The sequence below is a fragment of the Typopeltis vanoorti genome, chromosome 22 (genome assembly GCF_054136105.1).
Source record: "Typopeltis vanoorti isolate ZY-2024b chromosome 22, IOZ_Tvanoo_1.0, whole genome shotgun sequence".
NCBI classification, from domain to species: Eukaryota; Metazoa; Arthropoda; class Arachnida; order Uropygi; family Thelyphonidae; genus Typopeltis; species Typopeltis vanoorti.
Genome location: NC_143570.1, coordinates 59,683,959 through 59,702,480, shown reverse-complemented (window position 1 = coordinate 59,702,480; position 18,522 = coordinate 59,683,959). Strand labels below are relative to the sequence as shown.

At 35.8% G+C, this 18,522-nt stretch overlaps 1 protein-coding gene across 2 annotated transcripts in view; it reads left to right on the top strand.

The window, feature by feature from the left end:
- The window catches only part of Tdg (Thymine DNA glycosylase), a 234,747-nt gene that overhangs the window by 114,799 nt on the left and 101,426 nt on the right, over positions 1-18,522 (top strand). For both annotated transcript variants that reach the window (XM_090412150.1, XM_090412151.1), the window contains exon 5: positions 2,951-3,020. In XM_090412150.1, coding sequence (XP_090268276.1) covers positions 2,951-3,020 — 70 coding nt within the window. The remainder of the gene's footprint in view (positions 1-2,950; positions 3,021-18,522) is intronic.

Genomic DNA, 18,522 nt, shown 5'->3' with positions numbered 1-18,522 from the left:
TTGTTCAAGGGTCAAATGTATATCTTGAAATTAATTCGAATTACATTTGAGATATTCAGTCATTTCAAGACACTTTACAAATGCTAATTTACAAATAAAATTCTATGGAAAAATTGAAGTAATAGTTTTGTGAAAATGCAACCGCAACAGCAGTATACATTACACATGGTATTAGTTTCTGCCAGCACTTTCCACACACTGCCTGGTGGAGATGTGTTAAGACATAAATGTTATCTGTGCATAGTCTTCCATGTATAAAACCATTTTGTTCTTAGTATTTCTATTTAAAATTTTACTGTATATTTTGTAACCTGTTTAATAATGCTTTAATAACTGCTTTAGTTTTATTTAATAAGCTTATTACTCTAATATTCACAGTCATTTTTATCTCCTTTCTTAAATATAGATATAATCTTTCTTTCAATAGTTATTTATTAACTTTAAGAATTTTTGATGTAAATATTTTCTACCATACTTTTTTATATTGAACCAAGCCCAACATTTTTTTTTATTGAATTGCTGATTCAACAACTTGTTACTACTATTTTGTATATAAACTATTACTCCAGTTTGTATATAAGGAATATGAACAGATTATTTTTCTCGTGATCCTCCCCCCCCTCCACACAAAGATGTCATTTATTGGCTGTATGCCTCACTGCCTCTCATATGCAGCTTGCACGTGTCATTTATTGGCTTTAGGCCTCACTACCCTGTTATATGCAAAAGTGATATTTAGAAGGCAGTGGGAGAAGGAGGAAAGATACTGAAATAGTTATCATTTTCACATTACATGTGAAAGGATAGCATGTCTCTGTTAGTAAACCAAAATACTATATATTGCATATAACAGTTCCGTTCAGAAATTTAAGAAGGCTTCTGAAATGATTTGTTTAACTATGTAGTGTAATAGTAATCAAGACCTTATTAACCATGTTTCATCCTTCCTCATGAGACATTCGATTTTACTTGGGATATGATACTGTGTCGTCTGAATAGTACTTCTCACTATGATATTGGTAGTGTAGTACAGTAGCTTGTTTGGTTATTCAGTGATTGTTTTTACTTTATTGAATAATGTAAGTTTTCCCTCTTTTTATAATATCAGTAAGTTTCTAATTCATGTCCTTATGAAACATACCACTGTTAACAAAACTAAAACAGTTATTAAAGTTTTTTTGTGTGTATATGTGTTGTTACACTTTAATTATATTAGAATTTTGCTTCTCAGTCTCCAAGATTTGGCTCTGCTTTTCAAACTTTTTTTCCCCCTTCCAATAATGTTTGTGTATTTCCATCTACCCTTCTTCACCTTTGAAAGCTATTTAAGTTTGATTCCTGTTAAAACTTTCTTACATATTTTTCTTTCTGTGCTAATACTCATTTGTAACTTAAAGAATTAAGCAGGTTGCCAATAATATTAGAATAAGTTCACCCTGTTAAGCAAAAGTGCATAGATATACATGTGCACTTTTGTTTCAATGGCTTTACCAAAATTTTGAATTTATTGTTTGGTATTTTTAATTGTCTCTGTATGGATATGTAAATTATCTAGTTATATATACGAGGTGGTATCAAAAAGTTTCTAGACTAGGTTTATAACATGCCAACAGATCCCAGCACAAGGCTGCACGCACAGTCACAGGGAGCACTTACCTTCATGAGTCTGTGTGCCAAAAGACATCGTCCTGTGTACATCGGGAGCTGTGCAACTGATGCTATTCTGACCACCTGCGTTACCACATCTGCGATTTCATCATGGACAGCAAGTTAGAACAAAGAGCAAATGTGAAATTCTGCATGAAACTGGGCAAATCTGCCACAGAGACGTTTGACATGATTCGGCAAGTTTATGGTGATGCTACAATAAGTCATTCGAGGTGTTTTGAGTGGCACGCGTGCTTCAGGAGCGGAAGAACATCACTGGAAGACGATGAGAGATCAGAAAGACCTTCAATGAGCTCAACCTCAAAAAATGTCGAAACCATTCAGCAACTTGTGTATGAGGATCGTTGGAGAACACTCCACAACATTGCTGCCATTGGCGGTGCGTCATACAGAACAGTCCAGGCAATCCTCGCATGTGATTTGAACATGCGACGTGTTGCTGCCAAGTTTGTCACCAGACTGCTGACCAAGGTGAAGGAACACCGCGTTCAAGTCTGCCAAGAACTCTGTCAGCATGCTGTGGATGATCCATCCTTCATGTCAAGGATTATTACTGGTGATGAAACTTGGGTGTACAGGTACGACCCTTAGATGAAGCAACAGGCTTCACAGTGGAAGAGCCCATCATCTCCACGACCGAAAAAGGTGAGACAGGTCTGCAGCTCGACCAAGTGCATGCTCGTCATCTTTTTCGACATTCGCGGCATTGTGCATCGAGAATTTATCCTCAGGGGCCAGACCGTCAATAGTGAGTTCTACTGCCAGATTTTAAGGCGTCTGAGGGAGGACATTTGGCAAAAGCGACCAGATCTGTGGCGCGCAAAAAACTGGATGCTGCATGACGACAATGTACCTTGTCACTGAGCTCCTCAAATGTGAGTTTCTCACCAGAAACAACATGATCTCACTTCCACATCCACCCTACTCTCCAGATTTGGCCCCTACAGACTTCGCCTTCTTCCCGAAGATAAAGATCCAGCTCAAAGGTCACCGTTGCGGAGATTCAGCACGAATTGCAGAAGGTGCTTGACATGCTTCGAAAAGAAGACTTCCAGGACACATTCCAGAAGTGGCAAGAGTGCTGTATTGATGTGCAAGGGGACTATTTTGAAGGTGATAGTGTGTAAATGTAGATAAAGTAATTTCTCGTAAACAGAGCTACTCTCGAAAGTTTTTGATACCACCTCGTCAATAGATTAACAGTTCCTAAAAGAGCAACAGTTTTCTATATGGTATATAAAAATCATAATTGTTACATTACAGTTACTTCTATATTTTTCAGATTGGAATTAATCCAGGTCTAATGGCAGCATTCAAAGGACATCATTATGCTGGTCCCGGAAATCATTTTTGTAAGTGAACCCTTCATTTAGTGTTATATATTTGTTATATATATGTTCTCCCCCCCCTTTTTTTTTTTAAATCTAATTTTATGCTTTATTTATTCATTTGTTATGATTTCTGAATTGGCTTCCCCCTCAAATCTAATCAAAATTAAAACTCAAAAAAAGAAAAATCTTCAGTTTTAATATTAGTCATACCAAGAACCTGCACAAATGCATAGGAATCCCTCTATTCCTATAGCAAAAAGTAAAAATGGTAACAAAGCTGAGTGACAACAGAGAGCTTTGAATGCATACAGATCTTTTGTAGCACCGAAGTGCCATAGCTGCAAGCTTGTACATTATGGGGAAAAAAAAGAGCTTCGTCTTATTTATTTATTCAGTGGATATGTGCTAGTTGTGTGAAGATTGACAGATTGGTGCACAAACATATGGCCAGCTTGAATCAGCCAGTTTTCTGTATCCTATGCTTCATGTTAGTTAACTAGTTCTTAAACCTTGTAAAACACATTGCCAGCCTGGAACAACATCTTATCATGCTTGATGAAACTTTCTCTCATAAAATCAACTACAAAAAGAAAGCTTGGAGCAGTTCATAATCAACATCTTCGCACCTACTGCTAAAAATGCCAACAAGTTTTGCATCCTCATTGCCTTTTTCACTTCATGATATAATTGAAGCATGAAATGAAAAATATAATACTGTTATCCAGAACTTCCACGAAACAGGCATGATGCTAAATGGCTAAATTTGCAAGCTTGCTGAACAATGCAATTTTGACTCCAGGAAAATTGACAGGCATCACAAGGGCCCCCATGAACATACAGAGTTCATTCTCAGTGCTCAGATCTGCTCATCAACATATCACAGGATATCAGGTTATTTACCACATGATGTGCTGATGAGCGGATCTGTATTCATAATGGCCGTGAATAGAGCCTCCATAGCTCAGTTGGTATAGACGAATTCCTTTGGTCGGAAACACCTTTGTTCGATTCCTGTCCATGACGTGAGGAACCTTTATCTGGTCTCTTTTGACTAAAGGTGAGTTAGCCGGTCTCATACAGAGGTAGAGGTTTTTTCACTCAGAAACTCAGGTTTTTTGTCCATCAGAACAGGCAAACCGACCCGTGAACACACACACACACACAGATTTACAGTCATAAATACATACTTAATCCCTCATTAGGATGGCTCAACCAGTCTTAAAGGACGAGTGAGGAACGGGAGATGGACGAACCCCATATGAATAAATAAATAAATGGCTGTGAATAAAGTCCCCCTTCCCCCATCATATGTACAATCCTGACCAGAACTTGCATGCATCGGGAACAAGGTTGTTGATTATGACAACTGGAAGAAAAACATCAAAACGATGACTAAGTGCATGCCATCAATTATAAAAAAAAAAAAAAAAGAATACTAGCATAAAAATCAAGTGATACTGATAGCCAGCATGGAAACTCTGATTGAGATAAAATATACAACGATAGATTATGACTTTAAAGTGGGATAAATGTTTTTTCCTACTTGATGGATTTTTTCTGTAATGGTTTTGTTCCTAAGAGACATTTGAAAGTGAGCATACCAGTTCAGAATGTAAGGAGAATATTTGGTGATCAGTCTTGGAAAGTTAAAATCTGGTTGTGGCAATGTTTTCCTTTGAGGAGTGTAAGTTTCCATGTTGGTAGATTTTTTGTTCTTCAACTCAAACATTGAAGAACCTTGGTAAGACACATTGTCTATATCTAACTAGAAAAGTAATTCTGTTCAAAAGTTTTTTAATGTATGCAACTTCTCTAACCTCTGGAGGGTTTGGTTCGATTTGCTAATTATTATTATTTTAAATAATCCAGAAACTTTGCTTTAGAGACCAACATTGAACATTTTCATGCTTCCAGTAAGCAGGTTCATGATCTTGTACTTCGTGATGAAACTGGTCTCCCACCTAAGGACTATCACAAACATTCATTCCTGTAGTGGGATTTGAACCCAAGACCTATGGTTTGAAGAGCACAGGTGCTATCTACCATCTTGGTCAACAAATAGGAAGTGATGTGATGCTTTTATGAAAATGAGATGTGTGAGAAGGAAATATTTATGTAGAGAACATAAAAGGGAGAGAGAATAGTGACATCTAGCAACAAGTAACTATTCTCTCTCTTTTAAGCTCTCTGCATAAATGTTTGCTTCTCACATTTCATAAAAGCATCACATCACTTCCAGTTTGCTGGCCAAGATGGTGGATAGCACTTTTGCTCTTCAACCTGGCAGTCCTGTCCTGGTTCTAATAAACTCACATTAGTTCATTTGAACCCAGATGTTATAACAAAGAAGTAAATGCCATGAATCAAGTGAATAAGAAACTGCTAACTGAAGGAATTTGCAGTTGGCGTGGGAAGATTTTTTATTATTTTTATTTTTTTTTTGAAATAACAAACTTATGGATAATCTTATGATTTGGTATCATTTTACTTTTTAGGTAATTGGCAGTCTTTTTCTTCTAATTCTTTAGAAGCTTCCAGATGAGTTTATCAAAAAAAATCAGTTAACGCCTGTTTATTCCCGTATACGGGGAGTAGGCGAGGCCATTTAGCCCTATCTAACTTTTGGAGACTGAGTGGGCAGTTCAGTCTCCACTGGTACCAATCAGAGATAGATGGCCCAAGGCTATCACTAATTAAGCGGTGCACAGTGAAGACAGACGGCTCAAATGCGCCGCCATCTCGTGGTCCCTAACCCTAACACAACATATTTAATGTCTGAAATAATGTGGGTTCTGCGGTCGATTTTCTTGAGCTTACAGGACGAAAAACCAGAGTTTCTGGGAGGAAAAACCCGCTTGCCCGTGCCAGAGATCGACTAACTCGGGAACCGGTCGAAAAAAGGCTTAGAAAAATTTACTCTAGTCGCTGACTAGACTCGAAACCAAGTTTTCCTTCATGCGGCTGAGCGCCGTGGTGTGCAAACGCCACATCCACTGAGCTGCACAGGCTCTTCAGATGAGTTTAGTGAAACTTTAATATCGTTGCAGTTATCTACTGTGGTAATTTCTTTGTGCGACAGTGAAAAAGAAATTAAGTAAAAATATTTTCAGGAGTTTGCATTTGAGCACTTGTTTCAGCATCTCTTCTGCTAAATGTGAGTGCATTTGGAGTTAGGAATAATAAAATCTCAAAGAAAGTTTACTTTACTATCAGAAAGGTTGGAAAGAAACTCAGCATTTAAAGAAATGAAATTGGAGTTCAGAGTATTTGATAAACTGAGGAAAAACATTGTTTGGAGAAGGATGATATAAAAATAAATAAAAAAGAGGAAATTATAAATTGGACTTTTACTATATCAGCAAATGCATACAGGTGTCAACTTTGAGATGAAAAATAGAAGGCAGAGATGAAAAGAGTTGGAGTGTTAGGAAAAGTAAGATGATTTTTGCTCAAAATATTCAGTGGCACTGTTGCTTCTAAGCATTGTAAGGCTCATTTGTTTCTTTGCTGTATAACTCAATCTAGCTTGGGTAGTCGAATCATGTGGATGTGTTAGCACTGCTGCATTGTCATTCTGAATGGTCTGGGACATCGAGTCATAAATGAGTGGCAGTGAACATATTAAAGAAAGAAATCATGCTCTACAGACAAAAGCTCCAGCTTTTTAAGCCACCTCAGATCTCGTCACTTATATAGCAGGTCTGCCACCCAAAGACATGCACAAACATCCACAGCCTCTTAGAGAATGGGAAGATACTATCCTCCTGGGCAGCTTGTAGGAAAATTGTGTGTGAATTGGAAATGTGCATTAAGGTTTGAACTAAAACCCTGTATAATTGAAAGTAGATTTAGAAATTTTGGGAGAGCTGCCTTTTCTGCATGTTATCTATTTCTATGTACTTGTTTTGTTTTCTTCCTCTTCCAACTAATCAGCTATAATCTCTGTTTCAACATTGAATCTCATTCTTTTCATATGCTTCTTTTCTCATAAGTCTAGGAAAGCTAAGGTTAATTGAAATTTGGCAAACAATCCAATATAGTATAATGGATTGTTTGTTAAGCTATACATCTGGAGAATTGCACTGAATCATCTGAATTGTGACATGGGTGCTCTTTTCTTTCTATTCACCATCTTGGACTCACTGTAGATACTTCTCTTTTGGCAGAATAGTGACTGAATTTTATGCTCAAGGAGGATATCTACATTTCCTTTAGCATTGCAATACAGCTCAGTATTAATGGAAACTCACTGTATTTGACATAATAAAAGTTTTGTGGAACTTGGAATAAAATTTGTAGAAATTAAACAAAATATTGCACCAAATATTTAAAATAAGCGCATATAAATAAAACAACAGGCATTGGGCAATTTCTTTTTTTGACATTGCAAAAGGCATCAGATAATATTTCAGGTACCCATGTTGAAAGTAATCACTAAACGGAAACCATGAAATGTTCATTAGAACAATATTAAACATAGCTGCCTATATTGTTCTGATTCATAGCCACTGTTAAATATGTGTAAGAAATGCAAAATTAGATGCATCATTTCTTGTAGTAGATGATTTGGCTCACTTTTAATTCCAGATAATCAGTTTTACTAATTTTAATAATTAAGCTTAATCAGAAATTTCTACATGTTTTAGTTAAACTATATTTAAGTAGGGAGTGAATGATCTGCACATCATGGTTTTTGCTGATCTGGTCAAATGTTGCAGGTGATTGTTTATGGCTGTTTTTATTGTAATTGAGTGTTTATGAAAATACTTAATGACACTGAGATAAAGAGCCAACAGACTTCACTTCGGTGATACAAAAATTATTCAGAATTAAGTGGATATTGAATCCAACATTATTTCTTAGCCGAAATAAGAAACTCTAAGGTAGGAAATCTAAGAGTTTCTTGCTGAATGTAGAAACTATACAAAGTTTCGGCAAGTCCAACCATAAGCCAACACCTGGTAGTACATGCTGCGGCAACTCGTAGCAAAGGTGGATTAAGCCCTGATCACTGTCCTTGTGTTTTACATTTTGGGAAAATACCATCTCCTAGGAGATGTATGCTGTTAAACATTATGGGAGGAGGTCACTACCCAGGCCGGTTTTGACCTTTATTGAGGTCTCATCATTGAGTAAGTAGACCAAATGTAAATACCAAGGTTGCAGTGATATGGAGGTTATTTCCTTACTATACGAGTTGCCTAGAGGCAACTTTAATCCACCTTTGCTACAAGTTGCCCTAGCATGTACTATCAGGTGTTGGCTTATGCTTGGACTTGCCGAAACTTTGTATAGTTTCTACATTCGGCATGAAACTCTTAGATTTCCTATCTTAGAGTTTCTTATTTCGGCTAAGAAATAATGTTGGATTCAATATCCACTTAATTTTGAATACTTAATGACAGTTTCAAGAAGGTAGGGTGTGTCCTTTAATTCCAGAAGCAACTAGTTTAGTTCATAGTTTTAGAGCATGCATTTCTGAATATTGATGGCTGGTATTATTTAGTATTTTGTTGGAGCAGCTAAGGCTAAAAAGATCAGTATTTTGCATTTGTTAATTGCATATTGTTCTCCAGCTTGATATGACTATTTTGCAGGAGAATAAAACCTCTTGCAAAAAAATAGGTAGGAGGTTTCCTCCTATGAAAACCTCCTATTTCTGTATAGGCCTGGCTAACTCACCTAAATTAAAATCCTTATAAAAGGGTCCTCATCTAGACATGATCCACACCTCTGTTGTAATGTGACTTTTCAGAGAAACATTTTATCAGAACACCTCATTGTTAATTAATGTTCAGTTGTGCCTACTGTTGAACATGTTACCGATACACAAAATAACAAATCTCTACTAGCCATTATCCTAACATGTAGCTTGTTACAAAATGTGCAGCAAAAATTTAAAGCTTGTGTAGTTAAAAGTATTATACAGAATACAAAAATATTCAAACAGTGAAACTGTTTTATATATTTTATATATACATAAATAAGAATATAAGGCAAAATATACGAACATAAGGCAAGGAATAAGAAAAGTCTCATTGACTATGTTAATGAGACTTTTCTTATTAACATAGGAAAAGAAAAGTCTCATTGACTATGTTATTGTTGATAGTGATGTTTTCTCACTGGTGCAAGACACTAGTGTATACAGAGGATTTGAAATTGGAAGTGATCACCATTTAGTCCTGAGCAGGATAAAATTGAATTTCATATTGAAAAAAAAAGAACATGTAAGAAAGTTTTAAAGCGAATAAAAGTTGAGCAGCTCTCAAATGCGAACTTTAGACTAAAATACACAAATATTATTCAAGAAAAAATGAGAGTTTGAGAACAGGAACCAAACCGTGGAGATTCAGTGGCAGACCCCAAAGAAAAAACATTGATTGCTTCAGTCAGAAAGGTATGTGGTGAGATTGTCTGCAAGGATAGAAAAATCAAAACTCCATGTTTTGATTTTTCTATGACACAGGAAGTTGAGGCAGTGAAAGAAAAGGAGAAAGCATATCAAAAGTTCCTGGCAAATAAGTCAGCTTTTGCTCTTAGAGAATACTGAGACAAATGCAAGAAAGTGAAACACTGTGTAAAACTAGCTAAACAAAAGTCGCAGGAGGACTTTGGCAGGAACATAGAAAATGAATATCAAGAAAGTGGCAAGATATTCTGGAAGTTGTTGAAGAAGCTCAGAAGTGGAGGAAAATAGTGTAAAAGGAATTAGAGATGATAAAGATGACACGAAAACTGGAAAAAAAAGATATCCTGGAAGTATGGAGTAATTACTTTGAAAAATTGCTAAAAGAAACAATCGGTGACAGCACAGTGGTAAGACACATTGACCAGACATGCAATCAAGAATACATATCCATTCTTGAAGTAGAAAAAGCCATCAAAAACCTGAAATGTGGAAAGACAGATGTAGTAGATGATATTTGACCAGAAATGCTCAAGTATGGGAGGTATAAAAGTCTTACATTGGCTGCACTGCATAGTTCAGAATGCTTAGACAGAGGGACGAATTCCAGATGATTGGAGTAGATCTCTCATGGTACCCATACATAAAAAGGGAAATAAAACTGAATGTAAGAATTATAGAGGTGTATCTCTACTGAGTGTTCCTATTAAAATTTCTGCAAGTATATTTGAGAAATGGTTGAGAAGGATTGTGGAAGGGTAACTTGGTGAAGAGCGAGCTTGATTCAAGCCAAATAGACTATCAAGATCAGATTTTCACTTTACGACAAATAGTTGAGAAATCCTGGGAATATAACAAAGATCTGTATTTAAGTTTTGTAGGTCTGGAAATATAATTTAAATTTAATTAAATTACTTCTGTAATTAAATTATATAAAAACAGTGAAAAGTTCACAATACAAAAAGACATCCAGCAAGGCGTCACCATATTTCCCAAATTATTTACAGCTGCACTAGAGGAAGTCTTTAGAAGCCTTGATTGGGAAACAAAAGGAATAAACATAAATGGAGAAAGACTGCATCATCTGAAATTTGCAGATGATATTGTCCTAATAGCAGATAATCTTGAAGATCTGGAAGAAAGGCTAAATCAGATAAATGAAGCTTCCAGAGTAATTGGATTAAAAACAAATACAGAAAAAAAAAATAATGATGAATAAATATATTAACCATAGAACTGTCAAAGTTGAAAACCATGAAATAGAACAAGTTACTTTAATAGCAGATAATCTTGAAGATCTGGAAGAAAGGCTAAATCAGATAAATGAAGCTTCCAGAGTAATTGGATTAAAAACAAATACAGAAAAAAAAAATAATGATGAATAAATATATTAACCATAGAACTGTCAAAGTTGAAAACCATGAAATAGAACAAGTTACTTTATATGTATATTTGGGCCAATTGTTATCCTTTGAGTGCCAAAGAAAAGAGATTGAATGAAGAATTCACCTTGGATGGATGGCTTATGGAAAAATGAGAGACATATTCAGAGACATCCCTATGAGTCTAAAAAGGAAAGCTTTCAACCAGTGCATACTTCCTGTCCTAACATATGGAGGAGAAACATGGACTTTAACAGAAGCCCTAAACAAAAATCTGAGAATAACACATCGCATGGAAAGAAGTATGCTAAAAATAACATTAAGGGATAGGAAGACAAATACCTGGATAAGATCTCAAACAGGTATCATGGATATTGTAAAATACATTAAACAGGCTAAGTGGAGATGGGCTGGCCATATTGCCAGATGCAGTGATGGGAGATGGACTAGAAAAACAACAGTGTGGAGACCAATGGATGGAGCAAGACAAAGAGGAAGACTGAGAAGAAGGTGGAGGGATGAACTGGAACAAATTGCAGGAATGAGATGAATGGGAGAGGCAGAAAACCAAGTGATCTGGAAAATCATGGTGGAGACATCTAGCAGTGGATAGAACCAAAAGGTTGAAGAAAAAGATATTCAAGATGCCAAGAGAGAAGCTATTCAATACGCTACAGTTATATGTGTCAATGGGGCATTATATCAAGCAATACTTAGTCTCTATTTGAGTTGCAAGTCAGCAGTTAGAATTGATGGAAGCACAGGATGATGGTTTAATGTTAAATCTGGTGTGAGACATGGATGTACATTATCCCCTCTGTTATTCATTATCTATATGGATCACATTATGAAGGAAAGTGGTATTAAACATGATATCAAAATTGGAGATGTTAATGTCAGCTCTTTGCTTTATGCATCGCAGATATGAGAGTCCTGAGAAAGATCAGAGGCATAAACAGATGGCATCAATGGCAATATCATATTAAAAACGAGGATATTAAGAAATAATTGACATTGTCGGCATCCAGGAATGCATTAGCAGAGCTAATCTCAGGTGGTATGATCACTTAAACAGAATGAGCGAGGAAAGATTAGCAAAATAAGTGTTCTCTGCCAGGTTTGAAGGAAAATGATCCAGAGGAAAACCAAGATATAGGTGGATTGATACGGTACAATGTGCCTTAAACGATAGACATATAAGATCTGATAATGATAATATTGGAGTCTTGACAAGTGACAAATTGATTTGGAGGAAAATTGTAGATAGGAAGTTAGTAATGATGTGAATTTTTCATATAGTACTATCATATCCTGTATACCCCTGGAGGGTACATGTCAGGAATTTGATGATGATGATGATAAATAAAAACATATATTCTTCAAAAAATCTTTTTTAGTACCATGTTCATACCAAAATTTGTATTCATATGGAGAGTGGGAGTGCAAATAGTCTGAACAGAGAGCCTTCAAATTATGATATATATGAGGGATATTCAGAAAGTAAGTTCCGATGGGATGTCAGAGAAACAAAAATATACTTACATAAAAACTTTGTTGCAAATTAAAGCAGACATCTTTCACTACTTTTCTACATAATATCCGCCATTGTTCAGGCACTTATCATAACGGGGCACCAAGAGTTATGTACCTTCGTCGTAGAAGGTTGCCACCTGTGATGCAATATGTGGTTTATTGCATATTTGGCAGTTTCCAAATATGCAATATGCAGAAACTGCCGGCCACCAAGGAAAGATTTCAGATGTTTGAACAGGTGAAAGTCGCTTGGCACAAGGTCAGGACTATATGGGGGATGATGGAATTGTTTCCAGTTGAAGGTGGCGAGAAGTTGTTGTGTTACGGTGGTCGTGTGTGGTCGGACATTATCATGAATCAAAACAATGCCCCTGGTAAGCATCCCACGTCGTTTATTCTGGATCGCACAATGCAGTTTCTTAAGGGTTTTACAGTACATACTCATGTTGATTGTGGAGCCTTGACCCACGAAGTCTACCAGCAAAATTTCTGTCCCAAAACACTGCACATGAATTTCTGGGGGAAATCATTGTCTTCCATTTCGTCTTGACTAGTGATGAGGTATGCCTTCACTCCATGGGCCGTTGTTTGGATTCAGGGGTTGATTCGTGTACATGTCCTTCCTTCATTAAAAAGTCTTACCCATCTTCGTACCATTGAATTACCCATTGTGTGTTCTCCATAAACCTCAATAATTTGCTGATGAATTTCAGCTGCTTTAACATTCCTCGCATTTAAGAAATGGATAATGACCTAACTTCACATGCAGCTGGCGATTCGATTTTCTTAGACATTATAAACACACACAAAGAAGCATATGGACTGTGAGAATGTCTGAAAATGGCACCAACGCTTTGCTAAGGAATCAACAAACTCAGCACGCATGCACACCATTGCAGTTGTAGTGCTGCAGTGAAAATATTTAAAAATGGAACTTGCTTTCTGGACGTTCCTCGTACATTTGCAGTCTGACTTGGAAATGTGTGCAGCAGGGAAAGAAGCTGAGGGAACCAGCCACTGGCCAAGTGGCTGGTTCCCATTGTATATTTTTGAAATACATATTCCTTACATACATGGTGTAGCATGCTAAAATATTGCTATTCTCCCCTCATTTAAAAGAATATTTGTGGCAGAAGTTGTACAAGTGTAGGAAGTTTATTTTGCATTTGGTTAGACTATAATAAATTTAGTTTAATCCTTTATCCAAGTGTAAGCAAACAAAGTTGGCACCTGAAAATATCTTCAGGACTGAGGTAAGGTGGTGCAATACCAGACAACTCCAAGCAAAGGTGGACCAAGCTCTCACCACTTCTTGTCTCAGTATGTATGATGTGCTTTGCATTATCGGAGATATTGAGACAAGGAGTGATGCATTAAGGATAGTGACCCTTCCCTTAATGCATAGCAATACTGCTATGCATTAAGGGAAGGGTCACTATCCAGACCGGTTTCGACCTTTATTGAGATCTCTTCATTGGGAGGCAGACCCAAACGTGGAGATACTAAGGCGGAAGCAATACGAGAGGTCATATTTACCTATACAGGTTGCCAACACGTGTACCACCTTATTATTGAATTACTCTGGATTTAGAGAAAGATGTTGAAAGTTTATTTTGCACTTGGTTAGACTGTAATAAATTTAGTTTAATCCTTTATCCAAGTGTATGCAAACAAAGTTTGCACCTGAAAATATCTTCAGGACTGAGGTAAGGTGGTGCAACTCCAAGCAAAGGTGGACCAAGCTCTCATCACTCCTTGTCTCAGTATCTCCCATAATGCAAAGCACATCTCCTTGTGGACATGTATACTGCTGTGCATTAAGGGAAGGGCCACTACCCAGACCGGTTTGGGTATTGAGACAAGGAGTGATGAGAGCTTGGTCCACCTTTGCTCGGAGTTGCCTGGTGTTGTGCTACCTTACCTCAGTCCTGAAGATATTTTCAGGTGCAAACTTTGTTTGCTTACACTTTGATAAAGGATTAAACTAAATTTATTATTGTGTAGAATGTTTGGAGATGCTATCATATATTATTATGTGACACCTCCAGGAAGTCCAAAGATTCATCTAGGGAAGACATTTTCTGTCTCCACCACGCAATCCACCAACTACAATGAACAGCAACTACACCGTCATCTATTGCCCACCACCACTAGTATTTTCACAGATAATCACAAACATCCATGCCCATGGCAGGATTCGAACCTGCAGCCTTTGGCTTGAGAGCGGATATGATAACCACTTGGCCAGCCAGGCCATATATCACTATTAAAAAATCAAATCTGTTTTCTTGTAAACCTTACATCACATTTATCTGGCTTTGAAGTGTATATGTCAAGGTTGCCATGGATATAGTGCATATTAAAATTACAAACTCAATTTTACATTGATATATCATGGATATGAAGTGAATGAGGTATGATATATTTCATCCATGTGGCTGTCGATGTGGTTAATAATCTTCAGAAATTTGTTTGTAGACTGATCTTCCTGTTTGTCCCATGTTCATGCAATCTGTCATACTATGGAAAAACAGGAAGATCAGTCTACAAACATGTTTCTTGAACATCAAGACCCCATCTGGCCCATCAAATTGCAGAAATCGGCCTTGGCTCAGCATGGAATTGAAAATGCAAAATGTAGGATACAATGGCGAAAACGCAAAACTTTTACAGAGATCTATGTACAGATATGAAACGCTATTCAAAGAAAGTACTAAATCTCTACTTCATAGACCAAACCTTAATCATAACAATTGCACTACAATTCCAAAAGTTTGGGAAATTGTTATACTCAATCATGTAAAATAATTTATATCATAATGATTACTTTAATTTACAATTTTAGCTCAATTGTTTTAACAAACAATGAACTACTTGTACCGAGGGATTCAATTTGGCACATGTGCTGTATTGTTCAAATTCCTTACTGTTGTTCTTTGCTCTCACTAATGTCTTAAGATATGTAAGATGAAATATTTGTAAAATAAATATTATATTTTACTGTGGCATATTTGTTAATGTTTAATTATGGTAACTCCACAGTTCTTGCTATACAAGAAAATGATGCAAAGAAGCAATTCATTGAGATTTGTTCCATCAGCTAACCAAACAAAATATTGATGTCCAAATGCAGATAATTAGTTATTAATGTTGTGTGATAAATAGATATTAGCAGTTCTTCCAGTCTGTGCAAAGTATGTAAGTTTCAGGAGCAAGAGATATTGTAAACCCTAGGATGGGCTAGTAGTTGTACGAGATGCCAAACTGACCATGAACTGCTTGCAGCAAAAATTAAACCAAAATTCAAGTACTGTAAATCATGAGCTCTTATCAACAAAATGGACCTGTCAAAACTGAAAGAGAAATTTATGCAAGACAACTATCAAACACTAATAGAAAATGAGCGTAGACGATTAACCTATGATAATATAGAAAATACATGAAAATACAGGTAAAAAAATTGTTACAAGTACTGCAAGAAACATACTTGGTACAACATCAAGGCCAATTCATGAATGGATAACCCCTGAAATTTTTTACATACTTTAGAAGAAAAAAGAGCAGCAAAGCATATATTAACCCTCCTACCAGCCAAGGTGGATGAAATAGCAAGACTACCCCAGACTTTTTCATGGATCAAAACTTCATCGACATTCTATCTTTTATCAAGTATTTACCCTCCTTCGCTGTTAATCCCTTAACGGCGATTTGAGAGCCATTAGCGGATTAACTGTGGTCGAGTGACTTTTGTGTCACTTGTCTTTACATGTACTCTGTTACTTCGAATTTTCTTCACTGTGCTAGGATTTTTTTTTTTTTTTTTTTTTTTTTTTTTTTTTTTTTTTTTTGCTGAACAATTTATTTCTTGTCTCTTTCCAAAAATAGAAGTTTCACACTGCCAAAATAAATAATCAATCCTGAAATGACTATAGATCAGCCTTTGCAATGAATATACTTTAGTAATAGTTAATTTCCTCCACTTTACTGACAGTATAAATTATTTTTTGCCAATTTGCAAATGTTTGTTTACGTTTAAAATATTTTGTCAAATATTTATATTTTTAAATAACATTTAGTGAAATAAATATGATATTTTGCTTTCTTTCCTTGCAAAATACCTTTATATGGATTGTCACATTTCAATTTCAGGAACAATTTTTTTTTCTTTTTTTTATGAACAACAAATGATTATAAACTGCATTACTCGGTTTCCAATATTGTATTTTTTTTAGTATCAAAAATTTATACCTAATGGTATTTTATCAAGACTCTTCGCCTTCTTCTTTTGCTGAAAATTGCAACAGAGGTTTTTTTTTTTTTTTTTTTTTTGTTTTTTTTTTTTTTTTTTTTGTAGGATGCACATTACTATAATATCCAGTGCTTAACCACTGTGGATATGTTGAAAATATAATAGGAAGGATATCCTGTATGGAATGATTAAAAATTTATGCTCATTTTTAGGATTTTTTACTGCAATCTTCCCCCCCCCCCCCCCCTGTCCTGGAACTGAGTTGCATAACTACTTTAAATTTCTATAGCTTTGAAAGCTTTCAGACAGTATTCAAAATCTCTTATTTCAGTTTACCATTTTTGACAAAAGAAATAAAGCAATAATATTGTTGTATATCGAAGCTTCTAATTCTGTACTCTTTCTTTGAATCTGAAATCAGCGGTCTGCTGAAATTATTCTAAGATTTTGAAATACTATGCTGTATTTTCAACATGTAAAACCCACACAAAGAAATTTCAATTGTGTTATTTCTGTTTCTTTTTTTTTTTTTAAAAAAAAAAATCTAAATATTACTACTTCTATTTCTGCTGATTGCTATTTTTGAAATACGTCTTAGAAATGCTGGACAATAATCCTCTTACCTAGAGGAAAAGCTAAAAGTCTTAGATTACTCTTTTGAGAAACACAAGACAGAAAGTTTCCTAGAAGTTGCACTAAATTGCCTCAAGCAAGAATGTCTTGTTTCGTTTTCTGTTGTTCAGATATCCTAACACTGACATTTCTTTTATAGGCTGATGCAGTATTTATGCCAAAAAGGATTTCTTTATTTATAGTGATCAGTTTCACTTTTATTATCGAAAAATTCTAAATTATTTGATAATTATCTTGAAAAAAATGACTGCTATTGCTGTTGCTGCTCTTGCTTGCCATCTCACAAATGAATTATATATTGGGTATACTTTCTAATATTCCTTTCTGCCCAGTAACAAGTTGTAGACTAATGGAGATTACACCACCACCGGGAACCAGATCAAAAAAACATGCCCAGAAGGCAGCACACTAAAGTACCTCATGCACTAACTGAATATTTTACAGGCAGAAATTCCTTGTTCTGTTTTTCCATCTTTCTTATTGATTAGCAGACATTCTAAGCATATTCTGATATTGCATTTGTAGGATGACAGTGTTTTTAAATCTTAATTTCCCCTATTAGCCAATGTCACATAACTTCCTGATTTATAATAATAGGGAAATAATATGTATATTGAAAAGAAAATGAAAGAGTTTGAGAACAGGAATCAAACCTTGGAGATTCAGTGGCAAACTCTGAAGGAAACATTGATTGATTCTGCCAGAGAGGCATGTGGTGAGGTTGTGTGCAAAGATAAAAAAATCAGAACTCCCTGGTGGACACAGGAAGTTAAAGAGGCAGTGAAGGAAAAGAAGAAAGCATATCAAAAGTTCCTGGCAAATAAGTCAGCTTTTACTCTTACAGAATACAGAGACAAATGTAAGAAAGCTAAACAGTGTGTAAAACTAGCTAAACAAAAGTCATGGGAGGACTTTGGCAAGAATATAGAAAATAAATATCAAGAAGGTGGCAAAATATTCTGGAGGTTGTTGAAGAAGCTTAGGAATGGAGGAAAGAGTGCTGTAAAAGGAATTAGAGATGATAAAGGTGAAATGAAAACAGGAGAAAAAGATATCCTTGAAGTATGGAGTAATTACTTTGAAAAACTGCTAAATGAAACAAGCAGTGATGACAGCACAGTGATAAAAAACACTGACCAGGCATGCAGTCAGGAATACATATCATACTTGAAGTAGAAAAAGCCATCAAAGGCTTGAAATGTGGAAAGGCAGCAGGAGTAGATGATATTCGACCAGAAATGCTGAAGTATGGTGGTATAAGAGTCTTACAGTGGCTGCACTACATAGTTCAGAAAGCCTGGACAGAGGGACGAATTC